Raw genomic sequence first — 18,353 nt, forward strand, 5'->3', positions numbered from 1 at the left:
GATTATGATAGGATTATTAGTTGTATTAAAGTGGGAAGAGTATATGTAACTTGTTTCTAGATCATCTCTAATGTTGGTTGGATTACTTTCATAGCTTAAAAAAAAAATGCATACTCTAAAAGTACTAGTTTCTGGCACAAAGGAAAACTTATAACTGGCTCCCTGTATGGTTTAGGACCAATCGCTATACTCAGAGAAGCCCCTGGTATGTCAGCTGTGCCAAGAAGACGGCAGCGTGACAAAGGTAACTGTTGAGACATTCGAAGGCTCCTCACAGGCATGTCCACTGCACCACTAGCCCCTTCCCAGGAGGAACAGGGACTCTGCCGTGAAGGGCACAGAGAGCGCTTTCTCAGTGCCAAGAATGGGATGTAAGACAAAAAGGTGTTTATTAAGTGCCTGTTCTTTTTAATACTAATTTGTATTTATAAATCCCCCCTTTAAAATAAATATAAATAGGGACCAGCAGGTGGAGTGGTAGTTAAAGCGCTGGACACTTCCACATGGCCAACCACAGTTCGAGTCCCAGACCTGGTGGCGTGCTTTCTGACTTGTCCTCTCTCTCTCTCTCTCTCTCTCTCTCTCTCTCTCTCTCTGTGTGTGTGTGTGTGTGTCTGGTCAAATTAAAATAAATGAATGAATAAATAAAATTAAATAAATAATTCTTTTAAAATTTAAAAAAATATTTATATACCTTTTTTATTTTTGTTTTTACAATTTTTGCCACAGGGCACAATGCACTTACAGAGAGGCACTGAGAGAGAAAGTGAGAAGTCACCTCCTAGTGGGGATGACCTCACCACATTCCTTCCTCCTCCTGAGATTTTGGATATGCATACACACATACCTGATGTTGTTTTCAAGCCACCAGGTCTGTGATTCAAATCGTGGTCAGCTATATGAGAGTTCAGTACCTTAATCACCACATCACCTGCTGTCCCAATACATATCTAATTTAAAACAAGTAAGCCTATTTTATTTTTTTATTTGACCAGAGAGGGATATAGTGTGAGAGAGAGAAAGTGAGAAAGCAAGCCACCAGGTCCAGGATTCAAACTGTGGTCAGCCATGTGGGAGTCAAGCTCTCTTAACCACTACACCACCTGCCGGCCCCATCCAATATAATTTATACACAAAATATTTATTTAGTGACTCAGCAAGTGGGGCATGGTGGTTAAAGCACTGGATCCCATGTGGCCAAGTCTGTGGCTTGACTCCTAGACCCAGTTGAAAGACATGCCAGGTGCATGTGCATTTGTGCCAAAGAAAAAAAAAAATTGGGCCAGCCCAGAGTACAACTATTAAGTGCTGTGAATAGAAAGCCAGATTCCAGGGCTGGCCCTGAAGCCTAGTGATAAGAGAAGTAGAATCCACATGGCCAACCATAGTTCAAATCTTAGGCCTGGTGACTAAAACTGCATGCATGCCCCAAATCTCAACATGCTAGACAGTGGGAAAGAAATTGTGCATGACTACGCCCCATTGAGGAGTGTTTTTTCTCTCTCTCTCTGGAAAGTACAAGTGACCTGTGGCCACTTAAAATAATGTATTGGGGCTGGCAGGTGGCATGGTAGTTAAGGCACTGGACTCCCACATGGCTGACAGTGGTTCAATCCCGGACCTGGTGGCTTGCCTTCTCACTGTTCCCTTTTGTCTCTCTCTAGTCAAATTAAAAAATGAATGATAATAACTGATAAAAAAAATAAGTAAGTAAAGAATTCATTTAAAAAATAATAATTTATCATTTATTCTGTGTAAAATGTGCTATTCCATTAGCTGGAGAAATAGTAATGAACTAAGTAGACCTTACGTCCTTTCTGCCATCATTTTATAGGTGAAGAGCCTTGGACTCACAGAGGTTAAGGACATACCCCAAAGTCACTCAAGTCCTAAGTTTCCAACTCCTTCCCATATCCTGTCCTATGTAGAACAGAAGGAAATGAGCTTTTCCCACTAGAACACTTGTTTTCCCCACAGATCCTCCAGGGTCTCTGCTGAACACCTGCCCAGTTTGTTATCCTGGAGTAGAACAAAGACAGGATTCAGAAAGAACGAAGACTCTTGATAACTGGAACTGTGGTCACAGTAGCATCCCACAGCATCCAGTGTGGCTCCCAGTACAGAGTACATGCTCACGAAATGCTATGTACAGTTGAGTGTGAGAAACATGTGCTTGGTAGAGATGCAAAAAATGTTTCCAAATTCTGGACTACTTCCCTCCCACCACCATTAATAATCAAGCTGAATTCTTCTTTATTTTACTATTTTCTTAAGGAACTATTTAACTTTATTTATTAATTTTTTGAGAGGTTTTTGCTATAGGGTGCATGAGCTCAACAGAAAGAGACAGAGAGACAGAAAGCAAGAAATCACCCCCCAGGGGGGACAGCCATGCCACAATCCCTTCTCCTCCTCTCTCCTCTCAGGATCTTGAGCACATATGCACACATGCCCAGCATGAATTTAAGCCACCAGGCCTGGGACTCAAACCACAGTTTACTACATGGGAGTCCAGCAACGTAGTCATTATACCAACTGCTGGTCCCTATTTATTATATTTTTAATTTGACCAGAAAGGGACAGAGAGAGAAAGAGAGGGAAAATGAGAAAGCAAGCTGCAAGGTCTGAGACTTGAGCTGCGGTCAACCATGTGGGAGTCCAGCGCCCTTAACCACCATGCCACTTGCCTGCCCCTATTTTATTATTACTTTTAAAATTGGCGTCAGGGAACACGGACTTACTAGAAAGAGGGAGAGAGAGAGAGAGCAAGCCACAAGGCCTGGGACCTGAACTGCACTCTGCCACATGGGAGTCCAGTGCCCCAACCACCATGCCACTGGCTGGCCTCCAAGCTGAATTCTAATTCAGAAAATTATAATGTGACTTAAGGGTCATAAATGAACCAAATTGCATGTCAGATGAACTGCCTTTATATAACAAAAAGCTGTAATTACAGAAATGTGTTCCAGGAGTGGCCCTGTGGGCTAGTGGTTAAGGGAACTGGATCTCACATGGCTGACTGCATGCCCAAATCCCAACAGGATGAGAAATGGAGAAAGAATTGTTGCCCTGACCATACCCCATTGAGGGGTGCCTTCTTCCTCTCCTTTCTCTGGCAAGTGCATGCGCCCTCTGTCAATTAAAAATAATTTTAAATGGGAGGCCAGCAGGCGGCACAGTGGTTCCATCGCTGGACTTTCACATGGCTGAGTACAGTTCAAGTCCTGAGCCTGGTGGTTTGAAACTCACGCTGGCCCCTGTTTGTGCTTGCCCAAGATCCTGGGAGGAGAACGGAGAAGGGATTACAGTGTGGCCATCTTCCCTGGGGAATGATTTCTCACTTTCCCTCCTACTCTCTCTCTTTCTCTCTATCCCAGGAGTACACACACCCTAAGGCAAAAACCTCTTTTCATTTTTTTTAATAAAAGTTCCCAAATATAATAGAAGAGATAGCTTATCTAATTCTGACTTTTCTCTTCTAAGCCACGCAAAGTAACTTCATTATGTCAGATAAAAACTCTTCTCAGGCTCTGAAACAAAAGTGAGCTCCTTATTCTCTGCACTGTCAGGAAGATGAGTGGTTGGGGACAAAAGTAGCATTTCATAGGGGAAATCCTTCTTCATGGCCTGTTATATAGGACCTTGAAGCTTTGTACGTTCCACCCTATCACAGCCTGACCCGTGATACTGCCACAGTGATCCACATTCTCTCCCAGTGTTTAGCCACTAGTCACATGTTTATGAAAAGACCCATTTCCCTGCAAACAGGATGCAGGAAGCTGTGCTCCTCCTGCACCGGTATCCCAGAGGCATGCTTGTACGGCATCAGGAAAGCATTAAGCGCATCCGTGCATTCAGAATCATACTTTCAGTTCATAGTAATTGTTTAATCCTAGTCCTCCCAGTCCATGTTTAAGTCACCACCTGAGCATGTGCTCTAACACGCAAACTGATTTTAGAACTAGCCGACCTACGAGTGAATATACAGAACAGCACAATAAAATGTCTTCCAGAGGTGATCATGTGTGCATGTTCTCTTCTAAATTCTGTGGCACGGCATTTCTCTTCACGTAGACATAAGCTCTAGACTGTGCGCTCCTTTGGAGACCAGGACTGTGTTTGGACTGGTGCCAGCTATACGAACATTCAGTCAGTACTTGACTAGGTACTGTCCTTTAGCATGTTTGCCTTTTGAATCCCATACATCCTTGTGCATCTCACCTCCTCTTCCTCTTGCAGACTGTGTGTAAGAACTGCAGAGGAACCTTCTGCGAAGCCTGTTCAACTAACGAACTGCCTCTTCCTTCAAGTATCAAGCCTGAGCGAGTTTGCAACCCCTGTCACAAGCATCTGATGAAGCAGTATTCCACCAGCCCATCGTAAGACTGGAGACCAAGCCTTAGACCAAAACGTTCCTGCAGGGCCACTCTCTCCCTGCGTTAGATGTCAGCACCCCCTACGGCCCCGTCCTGAGACTCAACTAGAGTTGATAGGAATGCCTTAAGTACACCAGGTCCAGGGGGGAAAGTCAGAGGTGGAGGGTGCTGGAAATCTTGCTCATTTTCCCTGAGGACTGTGTAAATAAAAGCTACTCAGTTGTGCTTTTCTGTTCTAAATCTAAACACCCCCACTTCAAAGGGTTTACTTTATAGCCCATTTTTTGGCAGGGCTATGCATCTTTGTGAACAGTAACAATACTGGATGGACAATCGGAGTCTAAACAGGTAAAAATAAAAAGGAAAATGATCACCTCATCTTCCCCTATTCGTAGATGCAGAGGGGAAAGATAAATGTTAATTGAGCTCAAGATGATAGATGTTCCTTATTTTTCCAGGTGCTGCTAGATATAAACATTGTTTCCTCTTCATCCCACTACCTACCTCTTCTTTAGATTATCTTTACCAAACTGTGAACCCAAACTCAGGGGAAAAGAATTCAAGAGTAATATAAATTCTGACTGTACTGATAATAATAGCATAATATAATTTGAGGACCAGGGTTTTCTGGCCTTGGCCTACAAGTCTTTTCATTAGCAGAACGAAAAAGACTTCAAAAGTAACTATCTTCCCTGAAATCAGAATCTCTCACTACAAAGCAAGCCAGCTCTCTTCCCAGTCTCCTTCCTCTCCAAGTTAAAATGGTAATTATAAGGAGTTTTAAAGATTTGGCTTTTGCAAATAGGAAGTATTGATTAAAGCAAAGCTAAGTCAAGTATAGAGTAAAACCAGTTCAGTTTAATAGCTAGGAACACGCACCTCAGAATATCTATTAGATTGTTTTTTTGAATAAGAATTCCTTATTCTGAGCCGAGAACCAGAGCTGGTGGACAGGTTTCTTGAAAAGAGCAATACTCAGACATCTCTTAGGAACAAACTTTTTGAGGGGAAAGAGGGTGATACCTTCAGCCAGGGCAGGAAAGAAATGGTCTCTACGGTTTTGATTATGTTACATGTATCTAGACTGTTTGATTCCAGTTAAGACCTAAGAAGATACCATTCTGGGACTGGTTTAGAATTCTGGGATGGCAACATCCTGGAACCATGTTATTTGATTAATTCTGTCTCCTGGAAAGGGTTACAGCCTCCAAAAGCATTGTTGTTCCAGAAGCTGGGCCTATTACTAGGTGAAGCTGAAATTTAAGAATTCTAGGTAAAAATAAAAGTAATAAATCTAGCCTAGTTCGCTGATTGTCTCTTTTTTTCTCTTAAATAATATTTATTTGTGAGTCTTCAGTCTCCTTATTCTTTGGTCACTTATTAGGTGGTCGGGAAAGTCATGACATACCTTTCTACGCAAAAATGCAACATGGCTTTCCCGACCACCCAGTCTGTAAGCCAGCATTGTTTAGATGTTACACATAATAGGGGAAAACAAAAATGGACAAAATAGGAATTATTCCAGATTAGCAAACTGTTGTTTCATAATTCACTTTCAGTACATTGAAAAGATTAAAAATTCCGTAATGTGGAATGCAAGGATGATCAAGTAATTAATCACTTGAGATCCTACTCAGAATTGTGCATAGCTATTAGCCTTTTGGGTTTTTTTTAAATTATTGTTGTTATTATTAAACAAAGCCCAAGGAGATGTGGTTATTAGTGTATCTTCCCACCAAAGCAAGGGAACCAAGCCATGAATACCTTGACTTAATGTTATGTCTACTTTTCTTAAAAATTGTGCTTTCCACCATTTACAGTAGCATCAACAAGAATGAAATACTTAGAAAGTCAGAACCAGCAGGTAGCATATAATGGCTACATCATTGGATTCCCACATGGTCAACCGCAGATCTAGTCCCAGACTTAGTGGCTTAAGACTCACTCTGGGTGCATCTGTTTGTGTGCCCAAAATCCTGAGAGAAGAACACAGAAGGGATTGTGGTATGGCCATCCCCTCTGTCTTTCTCTGTCTCTCCAGCAAGTGTATGCACTCTATAGCAAAAAATAAAATATCAAAAAATATATATGTAAGAGGTAAAATACACACTGAAAATTGCAGAATATTGTCATACAAAATTAAAACAGCATATGTTCATGGACTGAAGGACATGTCAATACATGCTACTCAAAGCAGCCTATATATTCTGTGTAATCCCTGTAAAAATAGCAATTTTTCAGGGCAGCTAAGTGGTGTAATGGTTAAAGGTGGCTGGATCCCACATGGCTGGCTGTGAGGTTCAACTTCTGGACCTAGCAACTTGAAAAACGAGTGCATGTGCATGCGTGCCCAAAATCCTGAGATGAGAATATAGAAGAGATTGCAGCTTTCTCAATTTATCTCTCGCTCTCCCTTTTGCAGGCACATATACTCTAGCAAATATTTTAAATGTTAACTTTTATCTGGTAGAAAAACCTATTCTAAAATTCATATGGAATCTCAAGGGATCCCCAAATAGTCAAAATAGTCTTAAAAAGGAACAATGAATTTAGGGGTCCCATTCTTCCTGACTTCAAAATTTACAAGGCTACATTAATCAAAACAGTTTGTTACCGACATAAAAACAAACATGAAAATCAATGAAATATAATAGAGCCTCATATATATGGTCAAAAGATTTTTGACAAGGGATCCAACATTTAGTGAAGAAAACGGTCTTTTAAACAAATAGTGCTAGGAAAATGAGGTATCCATATGTCCCCCAAAATGAAGTTCAACTCCTTTATACCATATAAAAAAGTTAAAATGAATCAAAAATGTAAAATGGAATACTCTTAAAATGTAGAAGAAAATCTAAATGACATATTTGGCAATGACTTCCTGGATATGGCAACCAAAAGCACAGAAAAAAGAAAAAATAGTTTGGATTTCAGTAAAATTAAAAACTTGTGCTTTGGGACCAGCAGATAACATAATGGTTAGGTTGCTGGACTCCCCACGTAGTCGACTGCGTCCAAGTCCAGGACCTGGCAGTTTAAAACTCACACCAGGTGCATTGCATGCGTGCCCAAAATCCCAAGAGAGTGGAGGAGAAGGGATTGCAGCATGGCCATCTACCCTGGGAGGGTGATTTCTCACTTTCTGCTCTCACTGTCTCTGTCTCTGTCTCTCCAGCAAGTCCACACGCCCTATAGCAAAAATCTTTCTAAAACAAAAACAGAAGAAAAAAAAACTTGTGCTTCAAAAAACACTATTGGGGCGGGAAGATGGCGTGGTGGTTAAAGGCGCTGGGGTCCCACAGAGCTGACCAGTGGTTCACGTCCCAGACTTGGCAGCTTGCATTCTCACTTTCTCTGTCCCTGTCCTGGTGGCTTATTTTCTCACTTTCTCTGTCCCTCTCTAGTTAAATAAAGTTAAATAATTCTTTAAAAAAAAAAAAAAAAACTATCAGCAGAATGAAAAGGCAACCCATAGTGCACTGAGCACATGTACACACAAGCTCAAACCCCAATGACAGAGTGGAAGAGAAGGGACTGCAGTATGGCCACCCCCCTGGGGAATGCTTTCTCTCTCGTTCTCTCTCTAATGAGCACATGTGCCCTATAGCAAAACTAAAACCAAAAAAAAGGCACTTCAGCCTTACTAAAGAACACACTTTTTTTTACACTTAAACATTGTATATCTTCTTTTTTAAGAGAGAGTTTTGCTATAGGGCATGTGCACTTGCCAGACAGACAAAACAAGAGAGACAGAAAGCAAGAAAGCACCCTCCACGAGGTATGGCCACTCCACAATCCCTTCTCATGCTTCTCGTGGGATTTTGGGCACACACACACACGCACACACACATGCGTCCAACATGAGTTTTAAGTCACTAGGTCCGGGACTCAAATCACAGTTGACTACATGGGAGTCCAGCAACATAACCACAAATGTCATCTGCTGGTCCCAGCATCATATCTTTACAAGCATTTGATACGGGTTCTCAAAGCATAAATTGTACTGCATGCCAAGCAAGTCAAAGACATTACTGTATCTAATAACTTTACATTTAAAACATTTTTTAAGAATTATTTTTTGCTTAACTTTATTTTAGTTTGACAGAAAGAGAGAGAGAGAGGGAAAGTGAGAAAGCAAGCCACCAGGTCCAGGACTCAAACCGCAGTGGGCCATGTGGGAGTCCATAGCCCTTAATTACCACACCACCTGCCAGCCCCACTTTCCATTTTTTAGAGGTTTTTTTGCCTTAAGGCACATGTGCTTGCTGGAGAGACAAAGACAGTGAGAGGGAAAGTGAGAAATTCGCCCCCTACTCACCAAGGGGGATGACCACGATGTAATCCCTTCTTCTCCTAGGATCTTCGGCACAGAGGCACATGTGCCCAGCATGAGTTTCAAGCCACCAGTCAGGGACTCAAACTACATTGGTATGTGGGAGTCCAGGGACATAATTGCTGTGCCATATGCTGACCCTAAGAATACTAACAAACAGTAAACTTAAGTACTAAGGTTGGCTCTGTAGGCTGTTGGTTAAAGCAGCTGGATCACACAGTCGCCTCCAGTTCAAGTTCCAGACCTGGAGCCTTGAGAAATGTGCCAGACATGTGTATTCATGCCAAAAATTCCTCAAGGAGGTAAAAATGGAGGAAAAAGAATTACAGCATGGCCACGCCCCACGGGGAGTGCTTTCTCCTCTCCCACTTTCTCTCTATGGCAATCACATACTTGCCCTCTAGTACCAAAAAAAGAAAGTGCTCAATATAAATTGTCAGAGAAAGCTAATTAAAACCTCAAGATCTCACTACACACACAACAGCAGAAGGACACCACCAAATGGCAAGGATGTCACCCTACTGGGATTCTGTGGAAGTGGAAAAATACATGATACTTTGGAAAAAGGTATGTTAACTTATAGTAAAGTTTAAAATACACTATTCCGCAGGACTGGCAATTGGCGTAATGGCTATGTTGCTGGACTCTCATGTAGCTGACCGCAGTTCGAGTCCTGGACTCATGCCAGGTATGTGTACATTCATGCCCAAGATCCCGAGAGGAGAATGGAGAAGGGATTGCGGCTTGGCCATCTCCCCCTAGGGGGTGATTTCTCACTTTGTCTCTGTCTCTGTCTGTCTTTCTGGAGAGCACACGTGCCCTATAGCAAAAAACAAAAACTCTCTAAAATGCAGTATTACAACTCAGGATACTCTACTCTTAAGTACTTACCCCCTCAAAAAATTAAAATGTAGGTCCACAAAAAGGCTTGCATAAGATGTTCATAGCAACTTTATTTGTAAGCCAAAAATAAAATGGCCCGGTGTCCATCAAGTGTTCACCTCAGAGATGAAAGAGTAAGTAAACTGTGGCATACTGATAAAACAGAATACTAATCAGCTATAAAAAGAACAAGGATCTGAAACTCACGGATTTCAAAACATGCTGAATGAAACTTCAGAATTTGCACATGATTCCATTTCTATGAAGTGCCTGAGCAAAACTAATCTGTGAACAAAATCCTAACTGGTTGCCTGCAAGGGGAAGTTAGAAGGGCTGGGAGAGGAGCATGAAATGACAAGTGAATAAATTTGCTGATGAGACAGACATGTTCCGGCGCTTGGTAGGGATTTTGGGTACACAGTTGTACATCAAAACTCACCCAATGGTATACTTAACCTTTGGTTTTCCTACTGTAAATTTTCCTACCCCCCTCTCAAAAATAAATTTCTGTTTAATGACATGTATGCTAAAATACTTAAGAATCAAGTAAAGGTGTCTACAAATTTTGGGCCAGCTCTGTAGCATATGCTTAAGGGAGCTGGATCTCACATGGCTAATTGTGGTTCAAATCACTGCCCTGGTGATTTGAGAAAACACATCAGGCACATGAGCAGTTTAAGCCCCAAACCCAGAGGCTTTAAACCCATGCCAGGTACTTCTGTGTGCCTGCTCAAAATCCCAGGAGTAGAATGGAGAAGGGAGTGTAACATGGCCATCTCCTCTAGGGTGATTTCTCTTTCTATCTTGGCAGGACCTGCTCAGCATGAACACGTTTTTCTAGGTGGGAAGGCTGTGGATTAGAAATAGACGCGATAACAAACACAGAGACACACAAGTACAGGATCAGGTGGGCCCAACTCCTCTGATGGAGAAATTACAAAACCTCGAACTGGCCTCAGGTTTATTTTTTTGAAGGGCAGAAAAAGGAGGGGTGGGGGATGAGGGGCGGGGAGACATGCAAAGTCAATTGTTTTGGAATGTTAATCGTCCCGAAGATATGAAAATGGCTGGCACCATATAATCTGTTTGACTTTTTTTGGAGCAAAATCTGATAAACACATGTGACTTCCTTTAGCCTGATAAAGCAGTATCAGGATATGGGGTATCAACAGAAGATAACCATTGACAACAGGCACATAGCGCTTTTGTATGTAAATGCTTTTCAATAGCCCTGCTAGAATATCTTACAGAAGTGCATTTCTGCATGTGTCTAAAGGTCACCTGTTTTCTCAGACTGCTGCTCTCCACACCATCTCACTGTCTCACTCTTTCTGGTGAATGCACGTGCACTATGAAAAAAATCCTTAAAAAAAAATGCTGTCTACAAAATTACTTTGACAGCCATGAAAAAAGCATACAGACTGATGGATAGACAGATACATGATAAAGTGTCACAAAGCTTAAGGTGATTTGGATCCTTCATGGCTAACTGCACAGTTTGAGTCCCAGACCTGGTGGCTTGAAAATCATGCCAAGTGTGTGTGTGAGTGCCCAAAAATCTCGAGAGGAGAATGAAGGAAAACAGATTGTAGCATGGCCATCCCCTCTGGGGGAAAGATCTCTCACTTCCCCTCTCTCTGTTCGGCAAGTGTGCACCCCCTATAGCACAGTAAACAAAGGTGTGTGTGTGTGTGTGTGTGTGTGTGTGTGTTCCTCATTCAAATAAACTTTTAAAAATGGTATTGCATGGGACCAGTAGGTGGCGTAATGGTTATGTCGCTGGACTCCCATGTAGGCAGTTGACCATGGATCAAGCCCTGGACCTGGCAGCTTAAAACTCACACCAGGTGTATGTGCATGCGTGCCCAAAATCCCAAGAAGAGAATGGAGAAGGGATTGCAGTGCAGCCATCCTCCCAGGGGTAAGATGTCTTGCTTTCTATCTCAGACTTTCTAACAAGTGTACTTGACCTGTAACAAAAAATCTCTTAAAAAAAAAAAAAGGTATTTCAGATAATTAGACATTTGTGACAAGAAATTATTAATATTTAAGGAAAGAATATTTTGTTAAAATGCTTTTTCGTAGAGATGCATACTGAAATATTTACAGATAAAATGAGTCTAGAATTTGCTTAAAATCATTTAATTGCAAACGAATTAATTCCTCACCAAAGCCAATCCCTACAGATCTTTTTCCATAGCAAATTAGATACCAACTGCTAAAGGGAGAGGGCAAAAGGATCATAGCGTATTTCAGATTATACAACTATGGACACCAGTTCTCATAATGCAATACATTCAACCACACAACATAGCCAATTTCCACCTGCGCGGTGCTACTTAAAATGTCAAGCTGGTTAATTAAATCGCATTCTTACAGGATGATTAAAAAAACACAACTGAAAATCAACCAGTTTCTTCTTGATGTACAAGGACTTCAAAAAAATAAAAATTGTTACTCAGTTGACTCACACACGCCAATAATAAATACTCTTAGGTAATCTTCAGCCTGAAACAAGCCTTCATTTATTGACTACTTACAGTACAGTGATTTTGTATTTTAGCTGGTAATCAAAGATAGTATGTATTAAATGAGAGACAACACAATCTCTCCTCCAGAGAATACCTCTCAGAAATCTGGGCAAAATTCACTTTTAAAAACTAGAATTGCATCTCCTGGTGGCAGCCGTCACCCTGAGAACAGGAACAAGGCAAAAGTATAGAGGACGTTGATTCTTCTACATAGGTGTACATAAAGTTAATTCATTAATGACTACATTTTGAAGCCAGCCATTTTGTCCAATATTTAAATAACAAGCTGTTTAATATTAAAGCAGAAAGTACTGCCACAGGTGACAGAAGTACAGCTTTATCCATAAACCCTTCACACAACTATACATTAAATGCTATTTTTGTTTAAGCAAGGCACCCTACTTGTTCTAAAATACAGTATGTGCTACCCCATTGAAAAAAGCAAATGAGGCGACTTGATTTTTTTCCTATGTAGCTGGTATAAATTCAAGTGAAGCCAATTATGTCCTTACCACTCGGGGCTGTTCTGACATGTCACTTCACAGTTTTGATACTAACACCCTAAGGCTTAACCAAAACCCAAAGAGGGTGGGGGAAGGGATGACTCAAATGATTTTTAAGGTTGAGACTAGAATTCCCCCTTAACTAGAGAGGCACCAATGTTAAATGCCTTTAGCACAAAGCTTAGTTTTTTGTCTAAAGACATAAAATTACCAAATTGTTCTCATGTACACTCACTAACCTATGGCATGTATTTTTTTTTTCTTTTCACTTGTTATATATTTTTTTAATTCTACCCCTATCTAAGTTATCAAATACAGCTATATTAAAACCGTTCTGCCAAACCAATGAGGTTCAAAGGTCTGAAACCTATCCTTGCTTTGGTGAGTGTTTGGTTAAAATAAATCATTATTTTACTCCATGAGAAGTTTTACATCAGAATTCTGAATTCACAGGAAAACAAAACAAAACAAAACCTTGAACAGATTGTATTTTAAATGGGAGAAAGATTTTAAAGAACAGCTAAATAAAAATATGTAGATCTTTACAATGGCTAACATATTCTCTATTAAAACAAATTGCTTAATCATATAAAATAAAGACTAGATTTTTAAATGAGACCCTGGACAATTTAAACAAAAAGTTAACTTGTGTAATTCATCATTCCAAATTCAATCTCCTTCTAAACAGTCCATGATGAAACTTTACTTAGAAGCAATTAACCCCAAATCCCAAAATCCTTTCTCTAGCAGTTGCTGCTAATAAACTGGAACCTTGTATCCATGTCCAAGAAAGATGTGCAAATGAAATGCTTCTTGCTTCATCCTAAAAAATAAAGCAAAAAATGTTATACGTTTACTCTAAATGAGGAAAGATCCCATGTGTTACCGTATCATTTAAAATCACAAGTTCAATATATTTTTTCTTTCTGATTTAGTGTAAGTTACCTGACAAGTCTATTAAGTTGAAGGGAAGAAAATTAATCAGGCATTAGTATTTGTACATAGATTGCCAGCACTGAGCACAGAACTTTTTTTGCCAGAGTGCATCACTGAAGACAGAGAATAAAAGAGAGAAATCACATTCCCATGGGGATGGTCATACTACAATCTTTTCCCCTCCACCCCTTCCTCCTCTCAGGACTCAGCATGCATGCATATGCTCCCAGTGCATTTCTCAAGCCCCTCAGTCCGGGGCACGAACCATGTGATCGGCTATGCAGCATCTAGCCAACTTAACCACCATGCCACAAGCTGGCCCAAGCACAGAACATATCTTACACAGATTTTAGCTAATATAAATATTTAATGTTAACAGGATTATGGGACTTTATATCCAAAAACAGCCTATGACACCTTTAGTAATAGAAGGCACCATGTGTTTTCAAGAAATCACTACAGTTAAAATATCTCAGCATCAACCTCATAGCACAGTGATTAAGCCAGATCCCACATGGCCAACCACAGTTTGAATTCCAGTACCAAGACCTGAGGAATGTGCTATGCATGTGTACATGCATGTCCACAATCTTGATGGAACTGAAGAATGGAGGGGGAACTGTGGCATAGCCAAGCACCACTGGGAGAAACTAGCTTTTTCTCTCTCTGTTGCAGTTATGTGCTATCTGACAATTTAAATTTAAAAATATCTCAGGCCAGCTGGTGGTATAGCAGTTAAGGTGGCTGAATCCCACATGGCCAGATACACAGTTCAAGTCTCATACTCAGAGGCTTGAAAACCAACCAGGAGTGTGTACATGCATACTGAAAATCCCAAGAATGGAGAAGGGATTGTGGCATGGCCATCCCCGCAAAGGGTGATTTCTCACTTCCCCCTCTTTCTCTGGTGAGCAACAAGAACCCTTAGCAAACTTGAAAAAAAAAAAAGAAAAAAGAAAAAAAGAGTCTCAGAAGAATGCATAGAAGAAAAAATAAAGGCAATACAATATATTTTTTAAATATTGGGGACCAGCAGGTGGTGTGGTGGTTAAGGCGCTGGACACTCCCACATGGCCAACCAGGGGTCAAGCCCTGAATCTGGTGGCTTGCCTTCTCACTTCCTCTCTCTCTCATTCTCACCCTCTGTCTCTCTCTGCTCAAACTAAAAAACAAAAAAATGAAGGAATAAATAAAATAAATAATTATTAAAAAAAGATCATATATTTAGTCAAGGGTAGTGACAACAAGACGTATTTAGCAGATTGGTAATGGTTAAGTTAATACTATGAAACCATGCACTTCCTAAGATGAAAAAAAAAAAGGTTTCAGGAAAAGGAAACTGTGGCCCATTATTGATAATACATCTTAACTTCATACACACACACACACACACACACACACACAGACATATATATATATTATTTGTTTGTTTCGGTTTTTAGATTTTTTTAGTATTTTGCTATAGGGTGTGTGCTTGGCAGAGAGACAGAGGACAGAGAAAGAGAGGGAAAGTGAGAAATCATCCCCAAGAGCAATGGTCACACCACAGACCCTTCTCCATTTTCCTCTTGAGATTTGGGCACATGCACAAACGTGCCTGGTGTGATTTTCAAGCCGCCAGGTCTGGAACTCAAACCACACAGTCAGCCATGTGGGGTCCAGCTGTCTTAACCTCCATGACACCTGCTGGCCCTTCAAATCTATCATTTTACATGTCCTGAAAATATCTTAGAATTCAGGAAATACGATTTTACTGGGAAGAAAAAATAAAGAAAGGCACATTTTGAGTATATTACAATTAATAGGTATTAAAAGTAACTATAAAATTACTTTTAGGCACACAGAATGATGAATGTTTGGAATGCAAAGAAGATTCTATATGGAAACAATGTTTAAAGTCACTATATAACCATAACAAATTCTAATTCTCAGAAAAATTTTCCTTCCTCATATTGATGCTTCCGTTATCATGATTACTTAGCTCTTTTATTAATAAAAGAACGGTTTCTACTATGTAACAAATCAGTTAGATGATAATTATTTATTTACCAACTGAAAATAATTTCCACAGTTGTTACTTCTTAAACCTACCTTATTACTGAAATCCCTGAAGTTCTTATTTTCCTTTTGGACATGAATTCAGGAATAGTTCAATATACCTATGGTCTGAAAATAATTTTTAAAAGATTAGCTTTAAAAAGTTGAAAAGGCAGAGAAAATACTGGAGCCACTTTTCTTATATTTCAGAGAACAGCTGAAACCCTTTGCCTTTCCCTATTAAAAACAAAATAAAAAACAGACAAATAGGCCCAGCTGCAGTGATGGCAGTGGTAGTGTGTGTGGGAGATCCAGGTCTGATCCCCGAAGTCAACAGGCCTGGTGTGGCAGCAGTGCCTGCAATACCAGCTGCCTGAGAGGCTAGGGCAACAACGGCAGTGGTGAGACTCTTGAAAATACCTACTCCCCATTCCACCCTCACCCAAAGGAATAAAAGCCCACGAAGAGAAAGAAACTAACTTTGGATGGAAATAAACAGGACAAGGGGCCAGAAGGTGGTGTGGTGGTTGAGGTGCTAGCATCCCACATGGTTGATGACCATGGTTCAAGACCCAGACCCAGTGGCCCAAAAATCACAATAAAGAGATAAATAAGGGACCAGCAGGTGGCATAGAGGTTAAGGCGCTGGACACTCCCACATGGCCGACCACAGTTCAAGTCCTATGCCTGCTGTTTTTCTTTCTCACTTTCCCTCTCTCTGGTCAAATTAAAATAAATGAATAAATAAAATTAAATAATTATTAAAAAAAAAAGAGAGATAAATAAATGTTAAAAATAAAGATAGAAAAATATGTAGAACAACTAACAAACAAGTGTTTTCATTGTAGTATAGCGTTTTATCTTTTACATGTAATTCAGTAGTTCTGAATGACTACAATTTTCCCAAGGAAAATTCTGGGCCAATCCCCAGATGTTTGTAGATAAGATGAACATCAAAAATGAACCTAAAAACAAGGACAGTACTTACGAACATGGGACCGATCCTTGAGCATAGCTGCAACAGCATCCTCATGGGTATCGAAGTGCACATCAGCTTCTCCAGTAGCCTTCCCGCTAGAACTGTATTCCATGGTGATTCTAACAGGCTTCAGTGGAGCGAAAAACTAAACAAAGGCAGGCGAGAGGGACATGATGGAACTCAGGCTCAATCTCTACAAGTCTGGAGGTTCTGCATTTTTCACTCAGACTGATTCATACACCCGATAAATTTGTTTTTAGGAAATCTCCTTAGTAGTGACACATCTATCTTCTCCTTTGGATTTTCTGATTTTCCTGAGAACTCAAGGTTACATTTGAAAGATCTCTCAAATAACCAAAAGCTACAAACACAATGACTGCACTAATGGGTCTCAAACTTTTTAAAACCGACAAGGGCCATTTTTATTATTTCTCCCACACACATCCTTCCCTGTTCTTAAATAATGTCCAATAAACATACTTAATTTCCTAATTCATTTTATCATTTTATAATCAGACATGTACCTGATACTCAGATTCTCATTAGTACGACATAAACAGAGTTACCACACTGAGTGTTATCATTTCAAAACAAAGCAACAGGATATAATGCTCAGTGAGAGCGTTCAACCTTCATTCAAGTGAAGAACTGAGGTCCCACTATTAACTGAAAATTCAAGGTTTGGATTTACCTTACAAAGACTTCAAAAAGTTCATGAGAAAGTGAAATTATATGTTTGTCTTGGTGCAAAAAACATTTTGAAATTCACACACAGGTTTTTTCAAAATATGCATTTTTCAATAACTTTTCAAAGACCCCTCATTCTGAAGTTCACACAGTCAACAAGGGTTTTGTTCTACTTTTTTTTTTTCATTTCATGCAGTATCTGCTACAAATTTTTAAAAATTTTTTTATCCCTTTTCTCAGAAATTAGAGAAGTCTGCTGTAACAAAGCTATATGGTGTCTAATGAAAACTCTAGCCATTTCAAAGTACTGGATTATAATCTAGTATATAACAGCTTGGTGACCAACTGTCTCAACCTCAGTTACCTAAATTAAAAAAACAAATGGGATGAACCAATTTATTTTAAAACTAAACTTTCTTACTTTACATCACATTTTGCATCTGTAAAATTTTCTTACCCTTTAACTTTAAAATGTAATAAGCCATACTACTGAACTAAAGCAAATAAAACAAGCCTCTGTAACAAGAAATGTCATCTTACTGTCCAAAGATATTCCAGAAATGCTGAATTTTCCTCTCCGACTTCCCTACATTAATATAAGTTCAATTTTAGTATTTTCGTTCAAACCTACTGAGATTGGATATCTTACTGCCACACACATTTATGATGTCTTGGGCATTGGCTTGAAAAGGCAATCCTCTCATGTGGACGAAATGCAGTGAAGGAGTACTTCCAAAATCAACAGCCTCTGGAAGCTTCTCTGTCATCTCCTTAGGCAATTCTGAGAGGTGGAACAAAAAGGACTGTCAAGAACATAAAAGCTCCAAGGGTTACTAACAGATCATAATTAGGTCTGACCAATGTGTCAAAATCTTCAATTCCTCTCAGACCAGGAAGGAAAGGATTTAGGGCCAGCCAGCAGTGTGGTGGTTAGGGCAGTTAGATCCCATGTGGTCGACTGTGCAGTTCCAGCCTCAGACCAGGACAAATGATAACACGCCAGGCACGTGTGCATGCATGCCCAAAATCTCAAGAGGAAAACAGAAAAGGGATTGTGGCATGGTCATCGCCCCAGAGGGTAATTTTTCA

General features: G+C 40.1%; 2 protein-coding genes across 7 annotated transcripts in view; one reads left to right on the forward strand and one right to left on the reverse strand.

The window, feature by feature from the left end:
* Positions 1 to 5,673, forward strand: part of RUFY3 (RUN and FYVE domain containing 3) — an 84,478-nt gene extending 78,805 nt beyond the window's left edge. For 3 of the 6 annotated variants that reach the window (XM_006142897.3, XM_006142895.3, XM_006142896.3), the window contains 2 exons: positions 176 to 244; positions 4,240 to 5,673. In XM_006142897.3, the coding sequence (XP_006142959.1) occupies positions 176 to 244; positions 4,240 to 4,383 (213 nt within the window). In that variant the 3' untranslated portion in view covers positions 4,384 to 5,673. The remainder of the gene's footprint in view (positions 1 to 175; positions 245 to 4,239) is intronic. The other 3 variants (XR_003548474.1, XM_027769726.1, XM_014585728.2) reach the window with 3 other exon arrangements.
* A 6,415-nt stretch (positions 5,674 to 12,088) lies between these two features.
* GRSF1 (G-rich RNA sequence binding factor 1) overlaps positions 12,089 to 18,353 on the reverse strand; it is a gene marked incomplete at its 5' end in the record, with an annotated part of 16,467 nt that continues 10,202 nt past the window's right edge. The window contains 4 exon segments of the mRNA XM_014585730.1: positions 12,089 to 13,448; positions 15,653 to 15,727; positions 16,587 to 16,722; positions 17,924 to 18,045. Coding sequence (XP_014441216.1) covers positions 15,678 to 15,727; positions 16,587 to 16,722; positions 17,924 to 18,045 — 308 coding nt within the window.

Source organism: Tupaia chinensis, unplaced genomic scaffold, assembly GCF_000334495.1.
Source record: "Tupaia chinensis unplaced genomic scaffold, TupChi_1.0 Scaffold000086_1, whole genome shotgun sequence".
Taxonomy (NCBI): domain Eukaryota; kingdom Metazoa; phylum Chordata; class Mammalia; order Scandentia; family Tupaiidae; genus Tupaia; species Tupaia belangeri.